A 22,755-nucleotide genomic window follows, 5' to 3' on the forward strand; every position below is an offset into this window, starting at 1 on the left:
AGATGGGCTGCAAAGTGAATTTGAAGTGGTGTGTGGGAGGAGGGCAGGGCAGACATCCTTGGCAAGAGGACCTCTGTGAGCAAGGGGTGTGGGGATAATGAGTCCAGCGGCGAGTGGCAGAGAGAAGGTATGGGGACGATGGGACCCAGAGCACAGACGAGTCCAGGAACTCAGGAACAGCCGACGAGAGCATGTCAGGGCGGGGTCCTTTCCCTTTCTCCTTCTGTGGATGTCCTCGGGTGTTGGCAGCAGTAACGGTGATAACCAGTTTATCAGGCGGCCAAGGGACATTCCCATGCTGCTGACCCAGTTTCCTCTCACCTGCTCAAGGGTCACGAGGAGCAAGCAAGTGCCCAGAGGGAAACAGAGGTCTCTCCCTTAAGGCCAAGGGCCTGGGGTACAGCAAGTGCCAAGAAGAGGGCTTCACAGAGGAGGTGACAGTTGTCCTAGACGGGCAGCCTCTGGTCTCTCTCCAGACCTGTCCAAACACCCACAAGCCCGCAGTTTCCCTCTAAGCCCCTCAAGGTGCCTGCAGCCCAGAAGGGGAGAGAGGAGTCCCGCAAGTATTTCAGTTCCCCAGTTCCCTCACGGGCGAAATACCAGGCCACCCACCACTCTGCTCAAACCCACCCACGCCTCCTGCAGGCTTGAATCTGCCCCGTGAACGATCTGGAATGTGACAGGTTAGGGCGAGGCAAAGGGTGTCATAGTGTTCTGGCTCCAGGCCCACTTCTGGCTGTTTCTTGACAAGAGTGACTTTTTTTTTTTTTTTCTCTCCTCTGCCAAGAGAATTTAATGACCTTCAGCTAGCCTCAGAGGGCTTGTGAAGGAATGGGAGCCCGTGGGCTCCCTACCTCTCTTTCAGTGCTGCTGCGGTCCCTTGAGAGCATGGGGAAGCTGGAGGCCCTGGTTTGTGGTTAGCTTACCCAAAAAACCATTGAGGCCAGTTCCCAGGAGTACTTGACTTGTTCTAGGCCACATCCAGACACAGAGCTCAGGGGGAGGAGGGCTTTCCTCCTAGGCAGGTGGTGGGGGTAAGAGGAACTGCTGTGATCTCGGGGACCCTCATCTGCCGTTCTCCTGACCACACACCCGGGGCACATCAGTGTGGAAAGGAACCTTCGCTCCGCAGCCCACAGAGCCATGTGCACGGGCCACATCAACGTCTGTCTGCCGTGCCTGCAGACCGCAGGTGTGAACTCTAAGCACCACACATAGGCAGAGGTGGTGAGTGGTGGTTTTGTCTGCACACACCTGGACTAGAACTCTCCCAGGTGCAGGATCCGCCTGGTCCCAGCCCTGGCTGCAGCTTGCACCCCTTATACAAAGCTGAAGAAGATTTGTGCTTGGGCAGAACTCACGCTCTCTGGGATCTTTCTGCTGCTTCCTCTGCAAGTTCTGGAAATTCTTGTATAGTGGTAATGAAGGGACGCACCCATGGGGACGTTAAATCCCAGGTCCTTCCAGCAATCATAAGACCCTATGTTAAGTCTCACAGTAAGATGCTAGCACCTCCAGGCAGGGAAGAGAATGTAAGAAGTGTTCATACTTCAGAACTCTTTCCAGATCTGATTTTTAAAAATGTACTGCGTTTGTTTGTTGAGGGGAGGGGATGAGCTGCGATGTGCATTTGAAGGTCAGAGGACCACCTGGCAGACTCGTGCCAGGCTCGGTGGCCAGTGCCTTTTCCTGCTGAGCCATTTCCCCAGCCCCCAGAGATCTTAAGATCACCCTCATCCATCCCCACGTACTAGCTAATTTCTCGGTGGCAGAGCAGAGTGGAGGAGACTCTTAGCAATTAAGGGACCAGAAGATGGAGCATAAAGCAAGGATAAGACCAGGGACAGATGCCCCCCCGGGGGGGGGGATAGTGCCTTTGTGTGCAGCGGTGGGTGGTGGAGGAAGAGGGGTTATATGAAGTAATTGGGTTTTCCTATCTTCTCTGAGGATTCAGGGTTAGAACCGGTGTGAGAACACTGGGTGACTGATACGGGAACCTTTAACTTAAGGCTTGCTGTTGCCTGGGCCTTGAGACATGATCCCAACTCTATAACCAGGCTGTCCTCAAACATAAGCAACCCTCCTGCCTCAGCCTCCCAAATGTTGAGATGATGGGTGTGTACCATCAAGCTCATTTTAAGATAAGACTCTAAACAAGAAGCAGGTTTCTTGGACAAACCTGTCAACTCTCCTTCTCTGGGGTCCTTAAAAGATTAGGAGATTGAGATATTAAGGGTTCTGTTGAATTCATTCCATTAGGATAGATGCGGTTTCTTTCCAGATTCTCCCATAGATTCTGACTTTCTTGAAAGACTGAGGAGGAGAAAAATGCAGTGTAATTGACCACCTGACCCTGACCATTAGCCATGCCCTCCCCCCAACCCTCCCAACCCCCCCACCCCCCCACCCCCGAGTGCTCCCTTTGTGAACCACCTGGGCCACCATCAAAATAAAACTGAAAGAGTTTGAGAGACCGTTTCCTCCCCCACTCCGGGCTTGGAGATGCAGACTGCCACTCCTTATCCAGAAGTGACTGTAACTATACCCCCTTGTCGGACTCTCCTTCCACTGGATCAGAACAAGCCATAAGTCCTGAATGTTCCTTCTGGCTCCCAGTGTCTGGGGCACAAATGCAGAATTATCAGATCTTGAGGGGAATCTGAATCTTCACGGTTTTATACATGTGCCAGCTAGACAGGGGTGTCCAAGCCAGTAACTAACTATGTCCCTGTCAAAGTCCTTGTAAGGGGAGAGGAGGAGAAAAGCTGGTCTAGAGCCTAGCACTGTGGGCGTGGTGGGGTTGAGAGCAAAGGACAAGGCTCCCAAACAGGAGGGGAAAGGCTTGTGCAAAGGACACTGATCCCTCCAAGCCACTGCAGGGTGGTTTTTTGTTTTTGTTTTTTTAAGTTCTCTCTCTGTCCCTCCCTCTCATCCCTTCCTCTCTGTCTTTTTCTCTCTGTCTCTCTCTCTGTCTCTCTCTCTGTCTCTCTCTCTCTCTCTCTCTCTCTCTCTCTCTCTCTCTCTCTCTCTCTCTCTCTCTCATATCTGCCTCCCTCATATCCAGGATCTTACGTAGCCCAAGCTGGCCTTGAACTTGATACGTAAGTGAGTTTCTGACCCTCCACCTCCAAGGTGCTGGGATTACAGGCACTTACTAGGTCTTTATTCAGCACTGGGATCAAACCCAGGGCTCAAGCATGCTAGGCAAGCGCTCTGCTGAGATACATCCCTAGTCCACAAAAACAAGTTTTAAAAACATTCTCCCTCGGGCTGGGGATGTAGCTCAGTAGTAGACAATTGCCTGGCGTGCAGAGGGCATGATCTTGATCTCAAGCGCTGAAGAAAAGCAACAAAAACTCTTCATCTAATTCTTCAATTGCCTTTATTTCCCTCCATCCCCCTTTCTCTGGCGCTTTGCCGAAGTTCTGATGTGATGGTTCCACCTGCTGCTGTTCTGAGCACCATCTGTCTGTCGTCAGGTGGCCTTGGTGGTCATGGTACCATGCCATTCATTCTCAAGTTGCTAGCCAGCCTGTTGTGAGTGTGGGGGCCGAGCTGCGTTCTCTGTCACTCTATCTCCATACCCCAGCTAAAGACTGGGACCTGTTTGACTTCCCGTGCAGTGGTGTAAACTTCAATCCAGAGGGTGGTGTTTCTTTTTTAATTGCACCTGGGTTTACGTGTATGTAGATCGGTGGTTCTCAACCTGTGGGTTGCAACCCCTTTGGGGGGGGGGTTACAGATCAGATATCCTGTATATCTGATATTTACAATTCATAACAGTAGCAGAATCAGTTACGAAGTAGCAATGAAAATAATTTCATGGCCGGAGGTCACCACAACACGAGGAACTGTATTAAAGGGTCACGGCATTAGGAAGGTGGAGAACCACTGATGTAGATTATAGCTACAGGCAAGAAGAAGTCAGGGCAAAGGATACATGCTTTTCACATGCTGCTCGGGCTTGACCTTCCTCCTTGCCTCGACTGTCCTTGCTATGGAAATCTTCATCAGTGTCCAGCCAACTGGACACAGGGGGAGGACATGATGCCAAGTATGGTAACCACCCTAGGGTGATCAGGAAGCCATGTGACCCACTGCAAAATAATCTGTTTGGATTCAGAAGACCAATGTCAGTCTTCCTTGAATACCTGCTCCAAACCACGCTGAGTCTCTCCTCCTGCACTCCTGGGGAGATGGGCTAGGAAATCCTGTCAAAAAACAAGGCCCCCCCAAAACCCACTCATCCTCACACAGTGGTCTTCACTACCGAATCCCCAGGAAGATGTAGGCTGCACTCCCCTGAGAGTTGAGCTTTTAACCCCTAGGTCTAGGACAGAGCTGGAAATGCCCACAAGGGGCTACTGATCCAAGACTCAAACTCTGGGGGACTCCCTGGTTGGAGGGGCTCATCTCAGTGCTGGGGGGGGGGCTACCTGCATGAGGCTTCTGTTTTAGATGTCACCTTCTTTTCTAGATGAAACCAGTGGGTCACAAAGATGAGATATTCGATGCAGCAGAGAGAAAGACAATTCAATGTCCATCTAAGGTAGGAGACACTGGACTGGGCGAGGCGAGATGTGGGTGGCGACGTGGACTTTACTGAAAAGTGGGGTCTTACTGAGACATTAGCCCCGAGAGTCTTGGGTCTGTTGCTCTGGGCTTGAGCATAGGTTGTACATGTAGCTGTCCTAAAACTTATTCCTATGGACTGTGAGAGCAGTACTAGCAGAGTGAAGGCCCTCCATATCTGTGGATGTCACAGGAACAAAACCATAGCTTATTGGCCTCCAGCTATGGTCCCTCTAATGTTCTTGGGGCACCAGGTACCAGTTCGAGGCCTTTCTCTTCCTCGGGAGGCAGAGTTGATGAGTTCCTAATGAGTCTTGAAGGCTGTATCCTAAATACATGCCCAATATGTAATAGACATATAGGTAGTCTTTCCAAATACAGGGATGAGGAAATAACATCAGTGATGGAAATTCCTTCTCTTGTGGAATGCAGGTTGATTTGGGGGCAGGGGGCGGGGTGCGTTCTTGATGAGTTAGTAAGTTTGTTGTGGCTAGACAAACCTCTTTTCCTCTTTGCTATGGCTTCCAAGAAGCCTACAATGAGGTCCTCTTCTGTCAGATACATGTGTTTAGCCGGTGATACAGACCACTGAGGTAGAGAGCTAGAGAGCATCAGAGATGGCTATCTTGGGAATGGGCCATTTCAAAGCCCCGGGAACCTTCTTCAGGGGATCAACAGCCAACAAGAAGAAAAGCTGTAGGGAGAGGTTTGGCTTCGTGGAGAAGAGACGTGTAAGAACGCCATGTTAGAATCCAGCCACTGCCCGGGCCACGACACCCATAGCAGCCTTTTCCCAGTCCCAGAGACTGACAGGCACCTACCAAGTCTCTAGCTAACAGACCTGTGGGGCCAGGGTCTCATTTATGGCCAAGGGAGTATTGATGACACATCCTCTTCCCCAGCCTTTTCCCTGGCTCCTGTCTGGCTTGCAGGCTTACACTGTGAACCCTCCCCCAATCTCACTCCGCCGCTTGGGCTCTGTACCTCTCTTGAGAGACCCTGCCATGCTGTGGGGTCTCTCTCTGGTGTTGGGCTCTGAACTGTCCTCAGAGCCCCTTACCATCAATTTTGTCTGCTTGCCTGTGATACCCCTTTTTTTAATGAGCTCCTTACTCCCCAATACTCCTCCTCAGTGTCTCTCTTGAACCTCCTGCCCACCCCCCCGCACCTGAAACCTTTCAACATGAATGTTCCAGTCAACCATATCGATGATGATGGGTTTGATTATTATGGGATGGGAGAGCTCAGGGGTCATGGCTACATGTTACCTTTCTCTGCAGGAGAGCCCCTATCTGTTCACCTACAGAAATAGCAACTACCAGGCCCAACAGCTGAAACCCATAGGAAGGCTTCAGGTAAGGGAAGGACAGCCTTGTATCTTGGTAAGCTTCCACTTGGTTCTCTGTGTCCTGAAAACTCCATTTGCCTCTGGGCATGCTGAAAGCTGCAGTTATGGGAACTGCAACAGGTACCTGGAATTCAGCCAGAGCGACCGGAGCGGGGCAGGGGCGGGCAGTGAAGAACCTCAAGGGTATGTGTGGCTTGCCTTTGGTGGCCTGGATCCACACCCTCTTAGACCTGTCTCCCTGCAGCTCTCACAGCATCATGAGATGTTGGGGTTCTGTGGCACTGTGACAAGATACCCCAAACCCTTCACAAATCTCTGGCTAGTCCTTGAACCTTTCACCTGAGGAGAAAGAAAATAAAATTGTCAGGATGGCGGGGAGAAGTGAGGCGAGGTCTAGAACCCAGGTAGTTTGGGGACCAGAGAGCCTTAAAGTCGACCTGTACCCACACTATTCACCTCTCTCATTATGTCTTGATTACGGTTTATTTCAGAGTCGCCTGGATTCTTCCTACTGAGATTAGATAGGGCACTTTGTACTCCCCAAGGGACTCAAACAGCGAAAGTTTGATGTCTTTGTTATCAGAGAACCAGGACAAAGGTAGATAAAGATGACTTGGTTCTTCTCTCCCCATGGGAACACTCACGCCAAGTGGTAGCCTGGACTTCTACTCTTAAGAGACCCAATGTGATTGATTCCCAAGTTACCAATGACCCCCATATTTTCTAATATCATAGATGCATCTAGAAGGAAGCAGGCAAGTGAGATGAAGTCACTAGCTCTACGTTCAAATCCAGAGTCTTCCATATCCTGGCTCTGTGTTGATAAGCAAGGCCCTTAACCTCTCCATGCCTTTGGTTTTTTCATTGGGAAGAGTAACTGTAATAATATTACCACAGAATTTTAAAGTGCATTAAGAAATAGAAAGCGCTTATTTCCATGCCTGGAATGCAGTGGCTCCTATTGAAGTGCTGGTATTGTTTTCTATGTATTGCTAATTTTCCTCAGGATACATTATTAAGTCTCTTGTATACCTCTAGAATGCAAGCTCAGAGAGGCAAGGACTCGGGGCCAGTGCCCAGGTATGATCTGTTAGGTGACTGAGTAGGTGGATAGATTGGATTCTAGACATGAGACTTTAAACCACAACTAGAATACACTGCCGCTCCAAAAGGAACATGGTTTGGTAGAGAAATGGACACCCCAGCCAGCAATGACATACACTATAACAACATGACATACACTATATGATATAATGCCATACACTATAATAACATACACTATAACAACATGACATACACTATATGATATAATGCCATACACTATAATAACAACTAGAATTAATATTTTGTGTCGGGTCTTCCGGGAATACAGAGGAAGAAAACCCAACTCAGAAAGTTAAAGATAACTTTCACAAAGGTACCTACCCATGGTCTCAGTGTTGAAGAATGATGAGGGATGAGCCTGGTGGATGGAAGGGTAAGAAGATGGAAGAGAAAAAAAGGAGAATGGCGTAGGCAAAGTCTAAGAGGTGTGGGAGAGTATCAAGCCTTTGGTCAAAGACAGACTAGAGTAGCATCAATGGATTCGATGCTGAGGTTGGCATATGGTAGCCATTTTTTTTCTCCAATCAACAAATAATATTAATTTTTCTGTGACGCTTAGCACCATTCTCACCTTTGGGGACACGGCAATACGCAGCTTACCCAGAACGGCCTGACTCCACTGAGAACTGAGGCAGGGGAGGGTCACAGTTAAGTCTTCCTGAGAGAGAGAGAGAGAGACCACTGCGAATGGAGAGGGGGGGGCCTCCAGCATGAAGGAGGGGACACCGTTGAGGACAGCGACATTCTGAGCAAGAGTATTAAAGGCTCAAGCTCAGGTGGAGGAGGCGGAGACAGACCAGAGCAATGTGGTGTGGACAGTGAGCAATGAGGGTGTGTGTGTGTGTGTGTGTGTGTGTGTGTGTGTGTGTGTGTGTGTGTGTGTGTGTGTGTGTGTGTGAGAGCGAGAGCGAGAGCGAGAGCGAGAGCGAGAGCGAGAGCGAGAGCGAGAGAGAGAGAGAGAGAGAGAGAGAGAGAGAGAGAGAGAGAGAGATCTTAACAGACATGATCGTTCTGTTCTGTTTTTATTGTAAGTGGTCTTTTTCCAGTATCTAGGTCCACCACCCACCACCACCCGCCATCCCCAGGCTCTACTCTGGTAGATGCCATTTATTTTTCCCTGTGTGTCTTATTCCAGGCGAGAGAAGGCACAGAATTCAGCTGTCCTGACAAGGACCCGTCGGACGCAATCCCCACCACAGGTACATGGCTATTGGGTTCCGTGAGTTCTCAACTCGCTTGAGGGCTGAAATCCAAGTCAGAGCAACTTTAAGACAGCAAGGATTCCCAAGATCTGAATCAAGATGGGTGAGAAGGTCCAAGCCGGTGTTTATGGCCCTGCATGAGGCCATAAGGTCATGTTTATGCTTGATTATCCTTTAACTAAAATAATAACATCATTATCAGGAAGCGTTTATTGAGCATTGACCCCATGTCAGGTCCTGTTGTGCAAGGAGCCTCAGGGTTGGTGAGTGCATTGTTCCTATCTTAAAACCTTGATGGGTGAATTCGTTTGTGTCATTTCTCACTGTTTCTCTCCTTTTCCTTTCTCCCTCTTTCCCTCCCTCCCTTCCTCTCAAGACAGGGTTTTATCTATGTAGCTCTGGCTGTCTTGGAACTCACTCTGTAGATCAGGCTAGCCTCGAACGCAGAGATCCGCCTGCCCCTGCCTCCCGAGTGCTGGGATCAAAGGTGTAGACCATCACTCCTGGCTTCACTTCTAAAATGTTGCTGGGCTCTGAATATGAGACTGATGGGATGTTCTGGGTGGTCATCAACAATCTTCCTAAAGAGGAAGGCACTTAAGCACTGTAGTTTTCTTGGCAGGTGAAGTAGCTTGGGAAAATGATGTCTGTACATACGGGAAGTCACACAAAGGTCTTCATGGGACCCAGATGACTCAGAACCTTAGCTAAGACGTTAGTGCTGTAGGCTCTCATGCTGGGCATTCGAGGATAATTAGATATGCTCACTTCTCAGTTTGTGTGTTTGTTCATTTGCTGGCGAGTTGCTGAGTATCTCCTATAAGCCGTTCAGGAGTGTCTGTCGTAGCTGATCCATGTTAACTTCTGACATGGATTACTGAAAAGAGAAAATTGAATTTGGAGAAGTCACAATACCTATCAGGACTCTGACATCCGTTGTCACATTGTCTCCCTCTCGCCAAAGCCTGGATACAAAACTTACTCTTCAAAGCTGTCATGTAACAAAGTGGGCAATCGTATTTAATCTGTTACCTGTTATTGTAACAAAATACCTGAAGTGGGGACCTTGAAAAGAAATCACGTTTAGCCCGTGGTTTTAGAGCCTGAATACCCAACATTAGATGGCCTGTCTCTTTGGCGATGCCCCGTGTGGCACAGTTAAAATGTGGTAGAGAAATGAGAAGAGAATTGACACACCGAGTCATGTGTTGGGGTCACCTTCATTTGTAACCACCCACTCTCATGAGAACTAACTCACCTTGCAAGGCCAGCATTAATCCTGCCCAAGGGCGGCCCCCCCCCAGCCCCCGGTGACCAGATTACTTTGCATTAGATCCATCTCTTCAGTTTCTACCTCCCCCACACCACCATATTGAGGGCCAAGTCTCCAGGACTTGAGTCTTTGGGGGACCAAACCACATCCAAGCCCCACAGAAATGGTGCAGCTCTTTCAGGAAGATGAGTTAAGTCTCTAGATGTCTTGCTCCGGTGTTTGATGACACTGCATTCCTATTGATTTATTTACTGGTGGACTTTAACAGCCGAAAGGAACGATCATCTATATATGTGTGCCCTCCCACAGTAAAAGCCCTCATTCTGAGACGTAGATAGAGATATATGTAGAGAGATTGGCATATATATAAATAAAGATAGAATATCAGCTGGAAGGTTTTAATAGCCATACTTTAATCTTATCATTCTGAAAGGATGATGTGTGTTCTGCAATCTCCCGAAATTGTGTTTCTGTCATGGCAACCATCCTTTAGAATCTGCCATCCATTAGAACCTGCCATCCATTAGAACCTATCTCCACATCTGAAAACCAGATGAAGTAGAGTCTTCCTTACTCCCTGACCCTTGTGACCATTGTGTTTATGAGTGCTGGAAGAAATTCAAGATTAGGAGATCTCAAGACTTTACGATCTGAGATACGTCAGTGATAGGCATTGTTAAGGGAATCACATAGATAGGTGATCCAAACCTCCTTCCACTGAGCTAACCAAATGGCCTAGGACTGAACCACACAAGCTCGTCCAGTGACATTTACACTCATTTAAGAGTGTTGGGGGGAGACCTCGGAGTCCCCTGGAAGGTATCTGTCAGGAAAACAGCCATAGATAAGTGGGCAAGAAGGAAACCACACTTCATTTTTGGGCCACTGATCTATGAGCATTCTAGCCATATTGATGACAGAAGTATTTCCATGTTAAAAAAAAAAAAAAAGCGGGGGGCGGGGGGAGACCTCAGCAAAAAACCACATGACTATTTTTCTTTGATTGTTACCATGTTTCTGGGAAGTTCTTCCCCTCTTCCGGAGCCCGTGATTGCTAAATGAAATGAGATCATATGATACACAATCCTAATCGAGTTGCCTGTTTCTTACACCCTCCGCTGGCTTAGCAAGTGGGAGGAGCCACTAAATACTTAGCAACTCTGAGTTACTGAGAATTTTGAATTCATCCAATGAATTCTCAGAGTTGACATGTCAACTAGGCCACAGTACTATCACTGAAATACTGTCACTGAGACTACAGTATAAAGTAACTATTGTGCCTTCCCAATTATTTTCAACCCTCTTTTTGTAGTCCTTTCCTAGTATGTCCCCCTCAACCCACAGTTGTGTAGATCAAAAACAATGTTACAAAATAGGATACTGTTTATCATCACAGGCCACGGTCCCTGGTGGCCTAGGAACCTATTCTCATACACCAGGACTTGAGGGTGGTAGGACCTCATCAGTTGATCTATGGGGTTTTGGGGATGAGATGTGGAAAGTTGGTGTAGGTAATTTTTTTTTTTATAACCAATCAGCATTTGGAATTCAATAAAGAATAAAGGCTTGTACACCTGCAGGATATGTCAAGCGCTTTATGACTTTATGAACGCTGATAGTTTGATATGAGCTGGCCCTTCCTCTCGTATAGCTGGGATGACTTAAATATCGACTTGGGGATCTACCGCTGACTTCAGTTTTTTTCCAAAAATGGCACTGAGGAGTGAGAGGGGACGTGGCTCATTGGCTGTCCGCTGAAGACAAGCTTCTAATTCTAATTCCACGCAGTAGGAACAACCTGTAGCTTTTGAGGCTAGGAGACACCAATGTGCTGCCTGTATGTGGCTGTCACGAGCAGTGTGAGTCAAAAAAGTACATCTACTTCAGTCACTGCTCCTTTCTAAACTCCCAATGCTATTTATTCACCCCAGTCGGCTAAACTGAGCTCTCCCAAAGCTAAGGTGAGGAATGACCACGTTCCAAGTAGGCAGTCACTCACCAGACCTTTCACCTCATTGTGACCCAAGAGCTAATGCTCAGTGGAGGTTGTGAAGCCATCTACCTGTTCACGAGACTTGTGACTTGGCGTAGTAGCCTGTCATAAGCAAGAAATGTTGTCCCATGAGAACTAAGAGCCTGTCTGTCCCTCAGTACATCCAGCCTACTGAGCAAATTCAGATTCTCCCCAAGAGACTCATTTATCTGTTTTCCTCACCCAATGTTGTTTTTTAAAATACATTTAGTATGTTTAAACAAATAAAAACAAATTGAGAATTTGATGAAGGAACCACCAAAATGCTAAAGAATCAGGTAGAGCTTTGAAATCTGAACATAGGATGGTAAGAATTGGGTCCCTAATTAATATGGAGAAATAATCATTGAAATTGGGACCCCTATTGCTATGTTAAACAACATGGCAAAATGAGTAGAAAATAAAATTAGTGAACTGGAGGACAGAGCTGGGGACATTCTTTGGATGTCATCATCCACTGAGGTGCGATAACTGTAGAAATGACAAAGTCCCACAGGTAAGTCAGTGGAATTAGCCTCTACAGCCATGGTTTCCATGTCAACAGATTCAAACAATAATGGCTCAAAAACGTTCAGACAAAAAGAGTGCTGTCTAGAGTGGAATTACAGGCTTTGTTTTAATAGTCCGTAAACAATCCATTATCATTTTTTTCTGAGATAATTACATCACTTCTTTCTCTTGTCCTCCCTTCAAACCCTCCTATCTATCCCTCCTTGCTCCCCAAGTTTCTTATTTAAACCTTTGAGATCTGTAAAATCAACCATCACAGGCCACATAACCTTTCAGTCAAGCTAATATGTTTTATTAATATACTTATGACTAATACATAGTAATCATCCGTACTCTTGGAGTGCAACGTGGCCTTTTGAGACATGAATACAATGTATAACAATCATATCTAGAAAACTGGCATATACAACACCTCGGACCTGTATCATTTCTAAGTGAAATTAATATGTTTCTTGCACTCCTCCTATGCACAAGGTTCCCATTTATTCATATACACTTAGATTAAAATCCCCAAAGGCAGAAATGGGGTTTTATTCTAATGTCAGTAAATCACCATCATTGTGGAAATCTTTTCATAAGACTCTTAAAGTTGCAGAGTAAATGGATTGGGAAGCCCTAGCTAACAAAGAGAGCAAATTGACTTTTTAGATTACAGCATCGGATGGTTCAAGTTGTTGGGCCACACAAGAATAAAACTCCAAACTGCTAAATGCTACTCCTGAGTATGGCTTTTCATGGACAGAGACCATTTCCCCATCGTTACTCGGGTGTAGACTGCTCACTGTTCATAATACCGCACCAAAGCTTAGATGGCCTTCTGATAAAGATTCTGTAGAAATGTTCATGAGTTAATGATGAGTATCAATCTTCTTTCAAGGTAGTAAACAGTTTGTTCCAGATAACATTAATCAGGCCACATAAATTTAATCTTATCTTGAAATACTTGTCTTTCCAGGGAGAGCAATTGCTAAAGTGTTTTGCTCAATTTCTGAGTCTTTATCATACACAATGGTGTTAATAAACCTCAAACCAAGGTCTACAGAATATAAAACCAAAGAAATGCCTGGGTTGTATCATAACAGTAGAATGCCAGAGAAGCCAACTCCTCCCACCAAGCCTTGCTTCATATGGCCTATTCTCTCTGGCTGAGAATACAGTGTCCAACTAGAGAAGCCACTCCAGAAACAAACTGTTTACACACACACACACACACACACACACACACACACACACACACACACACACACACACACACACACACACACACACACACACTGTGGGGGAGCAGAGGAGATCTGTCTGTGTGCATATAGTCTGTGTGCATATATTCTGTTCCATTTCTATCAGTCAAATTTAAGAGGAAATTATGATCTATTTGAGCTGCTGTTTACATTTTTTTGTAAGCTTTATTTTGCATGCACACGTATAAATGTGTGTGGGTGTGCTTGTGCCGTGGAGCAGGTGCGGAGGTCAGAGGCCAACTTGCAGGAGTTCTCTTTCCGCCCTGTGGATCCTCAGGTCTTTAGGCATGGTGGCAGGAGCTTTTTACCCATGAAGCCATCTGAGCTTCTTTTTTTTTCTCTCTTTCTCTCTCAGCCTATAATAAAGGTTGGAGCTGTGGAGGCACATCTGCCCATCGCCTTCACACTTTACCAACTCCAAAGACTTGCCCTGACCTTTGCATACCAGTCAGCATTCAGAGAATTCACTATTCTGGCCCTGCGAAATATAGCGATTGCCTGTCGTCAACACAAGCTAAAATAAACCACTTGGGAGTTGAGGGAATGGGTCTTATTTTCTGGTATGCTTTTTTTTTCCCCCTCCGACCCCCTCATAGCCTGATTTCTTTGGGAAGAGGTCGTTTTCAAGTTTCCATGCTTAGCCCTGTAGGCGTGTGTTAATGTGTACAGCTGGGTCTGTGATTTGATATTGTTCTGTTAACCACATAGAGTAGCTGTGGAAAGCTGGGAAAGGCCACATAGGCTGTAATCATGTGAAGGGAATGTGCGCGCGCGCGCGCGCGTGTGTGTGTGTGTGTGTGTGTGTGTGTGTGTGTGTGTGTGTGCGCGCGCGCGCGCGCGCGAGAGCGCACGTGCATGCATGTGGTAAATTCAAGACATGATGATGGGGCGTGGGGGGGAGAGGAAGACTCTAAAGATGCTTAGTGACTCTAGGGTCTAAAAACAAGATGACAAAGCCACCATCAGGCTTTGCAATGGCAGCCACGGTTGTGTGAGCCAATTTGTACCTAGACCTAGAAGGAAACAGTTGACGGTTTCTTCCACAAATGCAGAAATGGACCACACTGCCCATGGCTTCAAAATAAAAAAGTGTTTCTCAGTAGTACTCAAAATGTAATACCCAGATAGCACTTGTTGTAGCTATAGTGCCTAAGGATTAAACATGCAAATTCTTAGACTCACTAAAGACCTCCTGAATCTGAAGCTCTTGGGAGTTGGGGGGGGGGGGGCGGGCGGGGAGGAGATCATATGTGATTTAACAAGCTCTCCAGGTGATTCCGGCGCACAACCCAGTTCGAGGACGGCTAATCTATATATTCTCAAAGGCATGCGTTCACGACCACGCATGTGTTCGTTTACATCATGTCCTCGGAAACAGTAGGGGCGTTTTCCCTTCCCAGTGAAAGTCCTCAGTGGGAGTGGCAGCTGCCACTCTACAAGAAGCATGAAAGTGGTAGAGAGATGTCCAGGGAAGGAGACAGAGAACTGAGGTGCCTCTGAGCATTCTTTCCGTTGAGTGTGATGCAGCCCGCAATTGCTCGAGCCTGAGCTGGCTGCTGGTGGGAGCAAGGCCCAGGGAACCAGGTCCAGGGTCTTCCTGAAATCCTCATTTTCCATTCACCCCGGACTTGCTTTTCAGTTCACAGGCTGAGGCCGGCTGACATCAAGGTGATTGGAGCGCTGGGCGACTCTCTCACGGTAGGTGACCTCAGCTGTAGAAAGAGGAGGAGATTTTGTTGATGCTTTTGAGACTGGGTTTCATGTAGCTCAGGCTGGCCTCTAATTCACTATGGAGCTGAACTCCTGATCTTCCTGTGTCTACCTCCTAAGTGTTGAGATTACAGCTGTGGGCTACCAGGAGAGAGGAGATTTTAGTGTCCATGAAAACGTGGAACTGAAAGTTGAGGTTTTAGTCCTCGCCTGTTTCTGGTCCCGATCCCCAGACCCTCCGTATTCCCACTGTCTAGCATGTAGCATGCCTTGCACAATGTGATTTCCATTCCACCCTCTACCTTCCTCCCCCAATGCTGGGAAAGCAGGAGGGACCCCGAGGGAACATGAGTAACAAAATGAAGTTACATAGCCCGTGTCTGTAGTGGGACAGCATCTTCTGGCGTGTCTCCAAAGACGCAGCCAGTCCTCTGTTTGTCCCGGAAGAAAAGCTAAGAGGTTACTGCTTAGACAAGTCAAAGAGGTGATGAGCTCGGACCAATGGGTATGGAGGTGGGGGTGAGAAATGAGGGTCGGTGGAAGAAGTAGAGGTCCCAGAAATGGACAAATCCACCTCTGGAGATGCCCCAGGGTGATACCCTAAACAAAGCACACTTTAAAAAAAATCCTATAGAAAGCCTGAGGGGGTTGGTCCCCAGAGGTTCCAAGAAACAAGTTTCTATTTAATGGTCACTCCCAGTAGAATCCAGCTGTTATCTCCAGCTGCTATCCCCTGGATCAGTTAGAAGGCAGCATCTGCAGCTTTGAACTCTCCAAGGACAATTATGGCCTAGTCACGATGAAGTTAGCTCACTCTGTAGCCCCGTGACAAAAGTCCCGTGAGGTCTGGCATTCCTCACATCCGACCAATAAGGAGCTTTGCGGTGAGTACCCAAGTCGGCTTCTGAGTCTACAGGCCAGGCCCAAGAACTCAAGAGTCCTGACTCTGGGTTCAGAATGTTAGCCCTGTAGCAACCTCCTCCATGAGACCCCAGCAATTGCTTATCTCAAAGGTCCTACTGTGTGTAAACCCCCCCCCCCCCCGGGAGAGACTAGCAGGCTGGTCCTGGGCATCTTACCAGCTGTGTATCTTAGCCACTCCCTGCTGAGTGAGGTCTTGATATCACCCCACCCTTACCATCCTCTACCGTCTCCTAGAAGATGCTCTCTCTCGGGACAGAGAGCCATAGAGAAAAAGAATCACACAGGCATGGAAGGCAGCAAGTGAGACATGAAGGCAGGTAGAAAAGGGAATTAGGTACCAAACTGTAGTGAGTGTAATCTGGGGATTTCTCCTGGAGTTTAGAAATATATGCTTTGGGGGAGGAGACGCCCTAAAGAAACATCTTGCTGTTTCTCACCTGAGCAGACATAGATGTGATGAGGACCGACTTAGCGTATGCGTCCTTTGATGATAGGTTTCACAGCTTTCAAAAGACACAGCACCTTCAGACATGTGCTTTTGAGAAATATATGCCATGGGCTCCTGGATCTCTCAGTTGCTGTCTAGACAGGGTTTCCGGGCAGGAGGTACAGCTGTGGATGGCACCAGGCTTTCCCAGAGGGAGCGCACTATCATCCCAGAAAGGGCGGGAGATGTACCCATAGGAGGTTCCATCTGGATTCAAGAACTTTCCTAGGTGTCCTGCTCAGGCTAATGGTATGGGCCTTCAAACAGGTGGACAGCTGTGGTGTCCTGAGAAAAAGCAGGGGCCACCCACCCACTATTTGCTCTCTCTTCCAGGCAGCCAATGGGGCCGGGGCCGAGCCCGGGAACCTGTTCGGTGTCTTAACTCAATACCGAGGCCTGTCCTGGAGGTGAGCGAGACCCAGAAGGTCCCTGAGCCTTCTAGAAAACAGTACATCAAGTGGGGGGATGGGCTATCTCTACCTTTCTTTAACAAACTTCTAAATTCAATGTACTGGCCTCCCCAAAAGACTACAATCCCAGTAACAGAAGGTGTGGACGGGAGTTTTGGGGATGAACAGGCGCCAATGTTGTGTTCCTAGAAGCCGCACGTGCTATCTCCTTTGGAAGCTTGGGTCGGGAGACCCTGACGCAGGTGCTCTTTCAAAACGGGCTTTTCCAAGCTAAACAGGAACAGGAAGAGCAGCATCAGCTAGTAACAGTAACGGAGACCCTAAGTGGCACGGGGCTGGCCACAAAAGAAGCCCAGAAGCCCTGTGGATTGGGAAAGGCAGTGAAAGAGACAAACTTAGCTCTCCCTGCTCCGACATCAGAGCTGGGCTCAAAGCTAAAACAAAAGCAGCCCCAGCAGCGACAATTTAACTTCTTTTGTCTGTTTTGTTTGCGCCGGCGGACGTCCAGGGTGAGAGGAAAGGAGTTGCGTTCTGATTTGGGTTTTTAGTTCTGGTGAAGAAATGATGGGTAGAGGGTGAGTCCCCGAGCCTGTGACTCAGGCGGGAAATCTGTTTTGTTTAGGCTTGGCTGGCATATTAAACCTTCCTTTTCTTTCCTGCTTCTCACCAACAGCGTCGGAGGAGATGAGAACATCAGGACCGTGACCACCCTGGCCAGTGAGTACCCTGGTGCCTTCGGGGCGGGGTGGCTACGCCTGAGCCCTCTGCGCCCCCTCCTGGCGGCCGCCAGCCTCGCAAGGTGGCAGGACGCCGCTGAGTACAGTAGGGGGCGCTGCTTCCCCGAGGTTGCCATCCTGGCTGGACTCCTGAGCTAATTTTAAAAGCCTTGGAGGGTTTTGACTTTTTTTCAGTGTTTTTCAATGGGAAATCGTCTTTATCCAATAAATGAGTGTGGAAAAAAGAGAGAGAGAGCGCTTAGATAAAATCTTAGGACAATCATTTAAAAGTGATCCAATAAAGAAGGATTGGACTGCCATTCTGGACACAGAGCCTATCTGGGAAGTTTTCCACTCAGGCCTGGTAGGTTGGGCATCTCTGTCCACAAAGACTTTGCTGTATAAACCCGTAGCAATGGCAGCAGTGAGAGATGAAGTTACCTTGCTCAGGCTGTGCAAACAGAGCCTTGTTTGGGGCTCAACATTTTCACCCACTCGGATGATTTTTTTTTTAAGCTTGGCTACATTTTTCTGACAGGTCTGCCTTAATCTTTTTGGGTATGGCTATGGGCATTGCTTTCCATTATGTTATTTGATTGATTATTTTTAGTACTGCCCAATCCCAGTGTTTGTAAGTACACTTTCTTTTAATAAGGTGTTAGACAATATTTACAGTGAATTCTTTTCTTCTTAGAAACGCTTAAGAATTTTTGCCTGGGGTTGGGGGGGTTGATGGGTTTCATTATTGCTACTTTGGGGGGTACATATCCCTTTGATACATATTTTGAGCTGAGATATTATTTGAGTCTTAAGCCAGCAAGTTTAGACAGGACAGTAGAGATTCTTAACGTCCACATTGGCACACCTGATAGGACTTCATGTCTATTATCTATTTCAGTTCTTGGAAAACTGTGTTGAATTTAAGTAGGTACAGTTCCGTGTTCTGAGTACTCTCTGTCCCCATTTGCTGGGAGGTGACTTAGGTTGCTTCTGTAACTGTGACGATCTTGGCTTTGAGATGCCTCAGCAAGATGGCTGGACATCATGTTGCTCAAGATCATTTACCAAAGTGCTTTACAAATGACGGAGACAGTGTCACCCCTCAGTGACACAGTTACCTCTTCAACCTTTCCTAGTGGGAGGAAGCAACCTGTAGAGCTACATGGTTCAGGGTAAAACAGGTGTGTGGGAATGTGCAGTGACAGTGTGAGGTCAGGACAGAGCTTCTGCCCGGTGCCCTGCTTGATTTAACCCAGCAGATGCTCCAATACAGGGTGTGTGGGAGACAGAACTCTGCCCTGATGGTGCCAGCAAATCTCCAGGGTGGGGCATGCCACCCTAAAGATAGACGTAGGAATTGATAATCAGCAAGTGTGGAGAAAAAGGTCTGCAATGTGGAAAAAAGTCAGCAAGGAACTAGTCATTGAGATTGGGGGAATAGAAATGTTAGGAACGAAAAATCTCAGTGAAATCAATAACATATAATGGAAAGTATTGCCAAGAGCTATAACCAAAATGAAAAAAAATCCCAGGGATGGAGGACAAGATTGATGAAATCTTTGGTCAAATAACAATAAAATAATAAATGAATGTATGACCATAATGTCTAAGAATTCTGGGATATAATCAAGAGGCCAGACCTAAGAATGGCTAAGATAGAAGGAGATGAGATAAATACTAAATGAATACAGAATTATCCAATTCAATTTATAACATAAAATTTCTCAAGCCTAGAGAAAAATAATCAAACACAAGAGACATTTAAAATCCAAAATAGAACCTAATCACAATGTATTATAGACAGTGTATCGAAAGTTAAAAAGCAAAGAAAAAATATTAGTAGCTGTAAAGGGGAAATGCCAACTCACCCACAAAGGCAAATACATCAGAATCACAATAGATCTCATCAACAACCATAGAAGTCAGGAGAAGGTGGAATTATTTATTTCAAGCCCTGAAGGTAAGTAACTACCAATCAAAATTCCTACATCCAGCAAAACTACCTTTAAAATTTGATGAAAAATAAAACTAACTTTTCGGTGAAGAAAAGCCAAGAACTGGACCGATCCACTAACGAATTCTCCCATACCTTTGGAGGAGGGCTAACAGCAGTCCTAAAATCATTCTATAAAGCAGAGGGAAAGAGTACTACTCTACACTGCAAGCATCATCCTCACACCAACCCCGCTGCACACAGAGTAGCAAAAAAAAAAAAAAGACCCATTTCCTTTGTGATTATAGACGCAAAACATCTCAATAAAATACTTGCAAATTAAATTCAAGTACACATGGAGACCATATGCCAGTCAGTTTCATTCCAGAGATAACATGAATGCATTGACATATACAAATTAGTATGGACAGAAATCACATGATCATCTCAATAGAAGAGGAAAAGACTTCAACAGCCCTTCATGATAAAAATCCTTAAAGAAGGAGCTGAAGGAAGAAAAAAAACCCTCAGTGTAGTACATTATTATGTGCTGTGCCTGATGTAAAGCAGAGTTCTCAACCTGGGGGTCATGACCCCCGTGGGGGTTAAAGGACTCTTCACGGGGGTCATCCAAGAGCATCCTGCATGTTAGGTATTTATATTACAATGCGTAACAGTAGAGAAATTAGTTATGAAGTAGCAACGAAAATAATGTCATAGTTTCGGGGTCACCACAACACGAGGGGGCTGTATTCAAGGGTCGCAGCATCAGGGAGGTCGAGGACCACGTTCTGTTCCATGCTGGGCTGTGAGCTGGGGGCTGTCCTTTGTCCCCCACACTCAGTGGTCAAAGGAACTTGACAGTCGGCCGCGTAATCCCAGCACTCAAGAGGCTTAGGTAGGAAGATGACCAGCTCGAGGATAGCCTGGGCTATACCTGTAAGTGACCCTGTCACAAAACAATGAAAGAGTCTCGGGAAGGTTGCTGTGGAGGCCATTGGCAAACACGTCCCTTGTATTTCCAGACATCCTCCGGGAATTCAACCCCGCCTTGAAGGGCTTCTCTGTCGGCACCGGGAAAGAAAACACGGACAAGGCGTCCTTCAACCAGGCTGTAGCGGGAGCCAAAGCAGAGTGAGCCTGAATATCCCGGAGCGGGGTGCGAGCTGGGGAGGATGGAAGCACGGGTGCCCGGGAGAGCTTTAGTGTAGGCTCAGAGTCTTGGTCTGGGTAGAGTCAGGGTGAGAAGCCGGAGTGTGCTGTCTTGAGAGAGTTCTTCGCCGTTAGACACACAAATCTGGCAGGGTACACTCAGCCCTACCCTAGCAACTGATCAGATTCCTCTGATGCCCTGCATGCACTTCAAGGAGATCGCCTGGCCTCGTGGGTAAACCCTATCCCCTCACAAAGCAGTGGCTGTAAATGGACTCGCGGGGAGTCCCCATTATTAGCTTGTTCCTGTTGTTTTTGAGTCTTACACTCCCTGCCTTCTTTAGAGGGTTATTTGGGGCTCTGCATTCGCTATGCTTCTGGTGCCATAGGAAGCACACTGACATGGGAAGGGAGCCCTGAATGGCAGCCACATGTCTTCCTTGGCCTCTACAAGTCTCTGAAGCACATGGGGCAAGGCTGTCACAGGTTGACAGCATCTTGGATACAAAAGCTCTAGTGAGCTCTACCCTTGCATGGACTGGGTGAGTATGGCGGTCTGTTGTTTCGTTTTTACTCTTTGGCTCTTTAGCTCTTTTGGGGGCCCGCCACCCAGCTCCCAAATAAATCCACACAGAGTCTTATTATTACTTATAAATGCCTGGCCTTAGCTTGGCTTGTTTCTAGCCAGCTTTCCTTAACTTAAATTATTTTGTCTGCCTTTTGTCTCTGGGCTTTTTCCTTTTCTTACTTCTGTATATTCTTACTCTGTGGCTGGGTGGCTGGCCCCTAGCATCCTCCTCTCCTTGTTCTCTTGCTCCTCTTTTTCTTGTTCCTCCCAGATTTCTCCTATTTATTCTCTCTGCCTGGCAGCCCCACCTCTCTCTCTCTCTCCTGCCTCGCTATTGGCCATTCAGCTCTTTATTTAGACCATCAGGTGTTTTAGACAGGTAAAGTAACACAGCTTCACAGAGTTAAACAAATGCAACATAAAAGAATGCAACACACCTTTGCATCATTAAAACAAATGTTCCACAGCGTAAACAAATACAACCCATCTTAAAACAACACTTCATGCAAAGCTACACACAGAAACTCTGTCTCGAAAAACCAAAAAAATTAATAATAATAAAATGAAAAAAATGAAAAAAAAACCAACGCTTCACAGCAGTGGCCCCAGTGCTAACTCAGTAGGGCTGCAGGGCTCCCCTAAGAAAATGTCTAGTGGCTCAGAGACCATGCTCCATGGTGCTGCTGACCTGATGGTCCCTAAAAACTAGCAGGTCAGCGTTCCTGGTACCCCCAGCTCTGCTTGCATACTATTCAAAGACTGAGTGTCGGGGGGGGGGGGGGTGTCTTTTTCCTAGCCAATGAACACACAAATACCACATCCAATTAGGGAAACGTTTAAAAAGATCTTTTCTATTTTACCCCAATTTTTCTTCCAGATTTAGCACAGACCATACATCTCCGTGTGGGTCTGAAGATTTTTTTTTGTAGTTTGGTCCTAAGACTCAATGACGTTTTCCAAGCCCTGAAGGCGCTCTCTCCTGGAGCTTATAAATGTCCTCTGAGTAGCTTTCACATTAACTTTCCCTACAGGAAAGACAGCTCATGCCAAGCCTAATAGGCTTTAGAATTAATTTGAAGGCTGCTGCTTTCTTTGGGGGTGAGAGGCTAGTGGTTTACCACTTTCAGGCTAAAGCTGGCTTTAACATTTGTAGTTTCTCTTCCTCCAGTGTGTATCAGCTGGTAACCGCACCAGAAGAAAGGCAGTTATAAACATGATTAGATCAGGGAGACACGTAAGAATGGACATGCAGAGTCAAGGACCTATGACTAACAGCAGTAAGTGTGGCTCATACAGCCTGGAATCTGTGGCCGTACTTTTCCTTAGGCCTTAGGGAAGATATCTAGGTGGTAGAGAAAAGCAGGGCCAGGAGGGTTGTTCCCATATTACACTTGAAACTACAGCACAAAGAAGATACGCAGCCTGAGCAGGTACAGCAAGCTGACCCCAGGGTCTGGCCTGGGATCTTGCAGGGTTTATTCCCATCTTGATCATAACCCTCTGTATACACACAGCAGTGCCCAAGTTACAGAATACCCTCATGGTTGGCACCCTTGTGTTCCACACAGTAATT

The 22,755-nt window shown here is 47.0% G+C and overlaps 1 protein-coding gene across 1 annotated transcript in view; it reads left to right on the forward strand.

Moving 5' to 3' along the window:
- The window catches only part of Plb1 (phospholipase B1), a 98,870-nt gene that overhangs the window by 19,012 nt on the left and 57,103 nt on the right, over positions 1–22,755 (forward strand). Inside the window, exons 11-17 of the mRNA XM_052746199.1 lie at positions 4,478–4,549; positions 5,853–5,927; positions 8,160–8,223; positions 14,922–14,980; positions 16,737–16,810; positions 17,487–17,530; positions 20,488–20,596. Coding sequence (XP_052602159.1) covers positions 4,478–4,549; positions 5,853–5,927; positions 8,160–8,223; positions 14,922–14,980; positions 16,737–16,810; positions 17,487–17,530; positions 20,488–20,596 — 497 coding nt within the window. The remainder of the gene's footprint in view (positions 1–4,477; positions 4,550–5,852; positions 5,928–8,159; positions 8,224–14,921; positions 14,981–16,736; positions 16,811–17,486; positions 17,531–20,487; positions 20,597–22,755) is intronic.

Source organism: Peromyscus californicus, unplaced genomic scaffold, assembly GCF_007827085.1.
Source record: "Peromyscus californicus insignis strain IS unplaced genomic scaffold, ASM782708v3 Scaffold_1__1_contigs__length_55948999, whole genome shotgun sequence".
Classification (NCBI taxonomy): domain Eukaryota; kingdom Metazoa; phylum Chordata; class Mammalia; order Rodentia; family Cricetidae; genus Peromyscus; species Peromyscus californicus.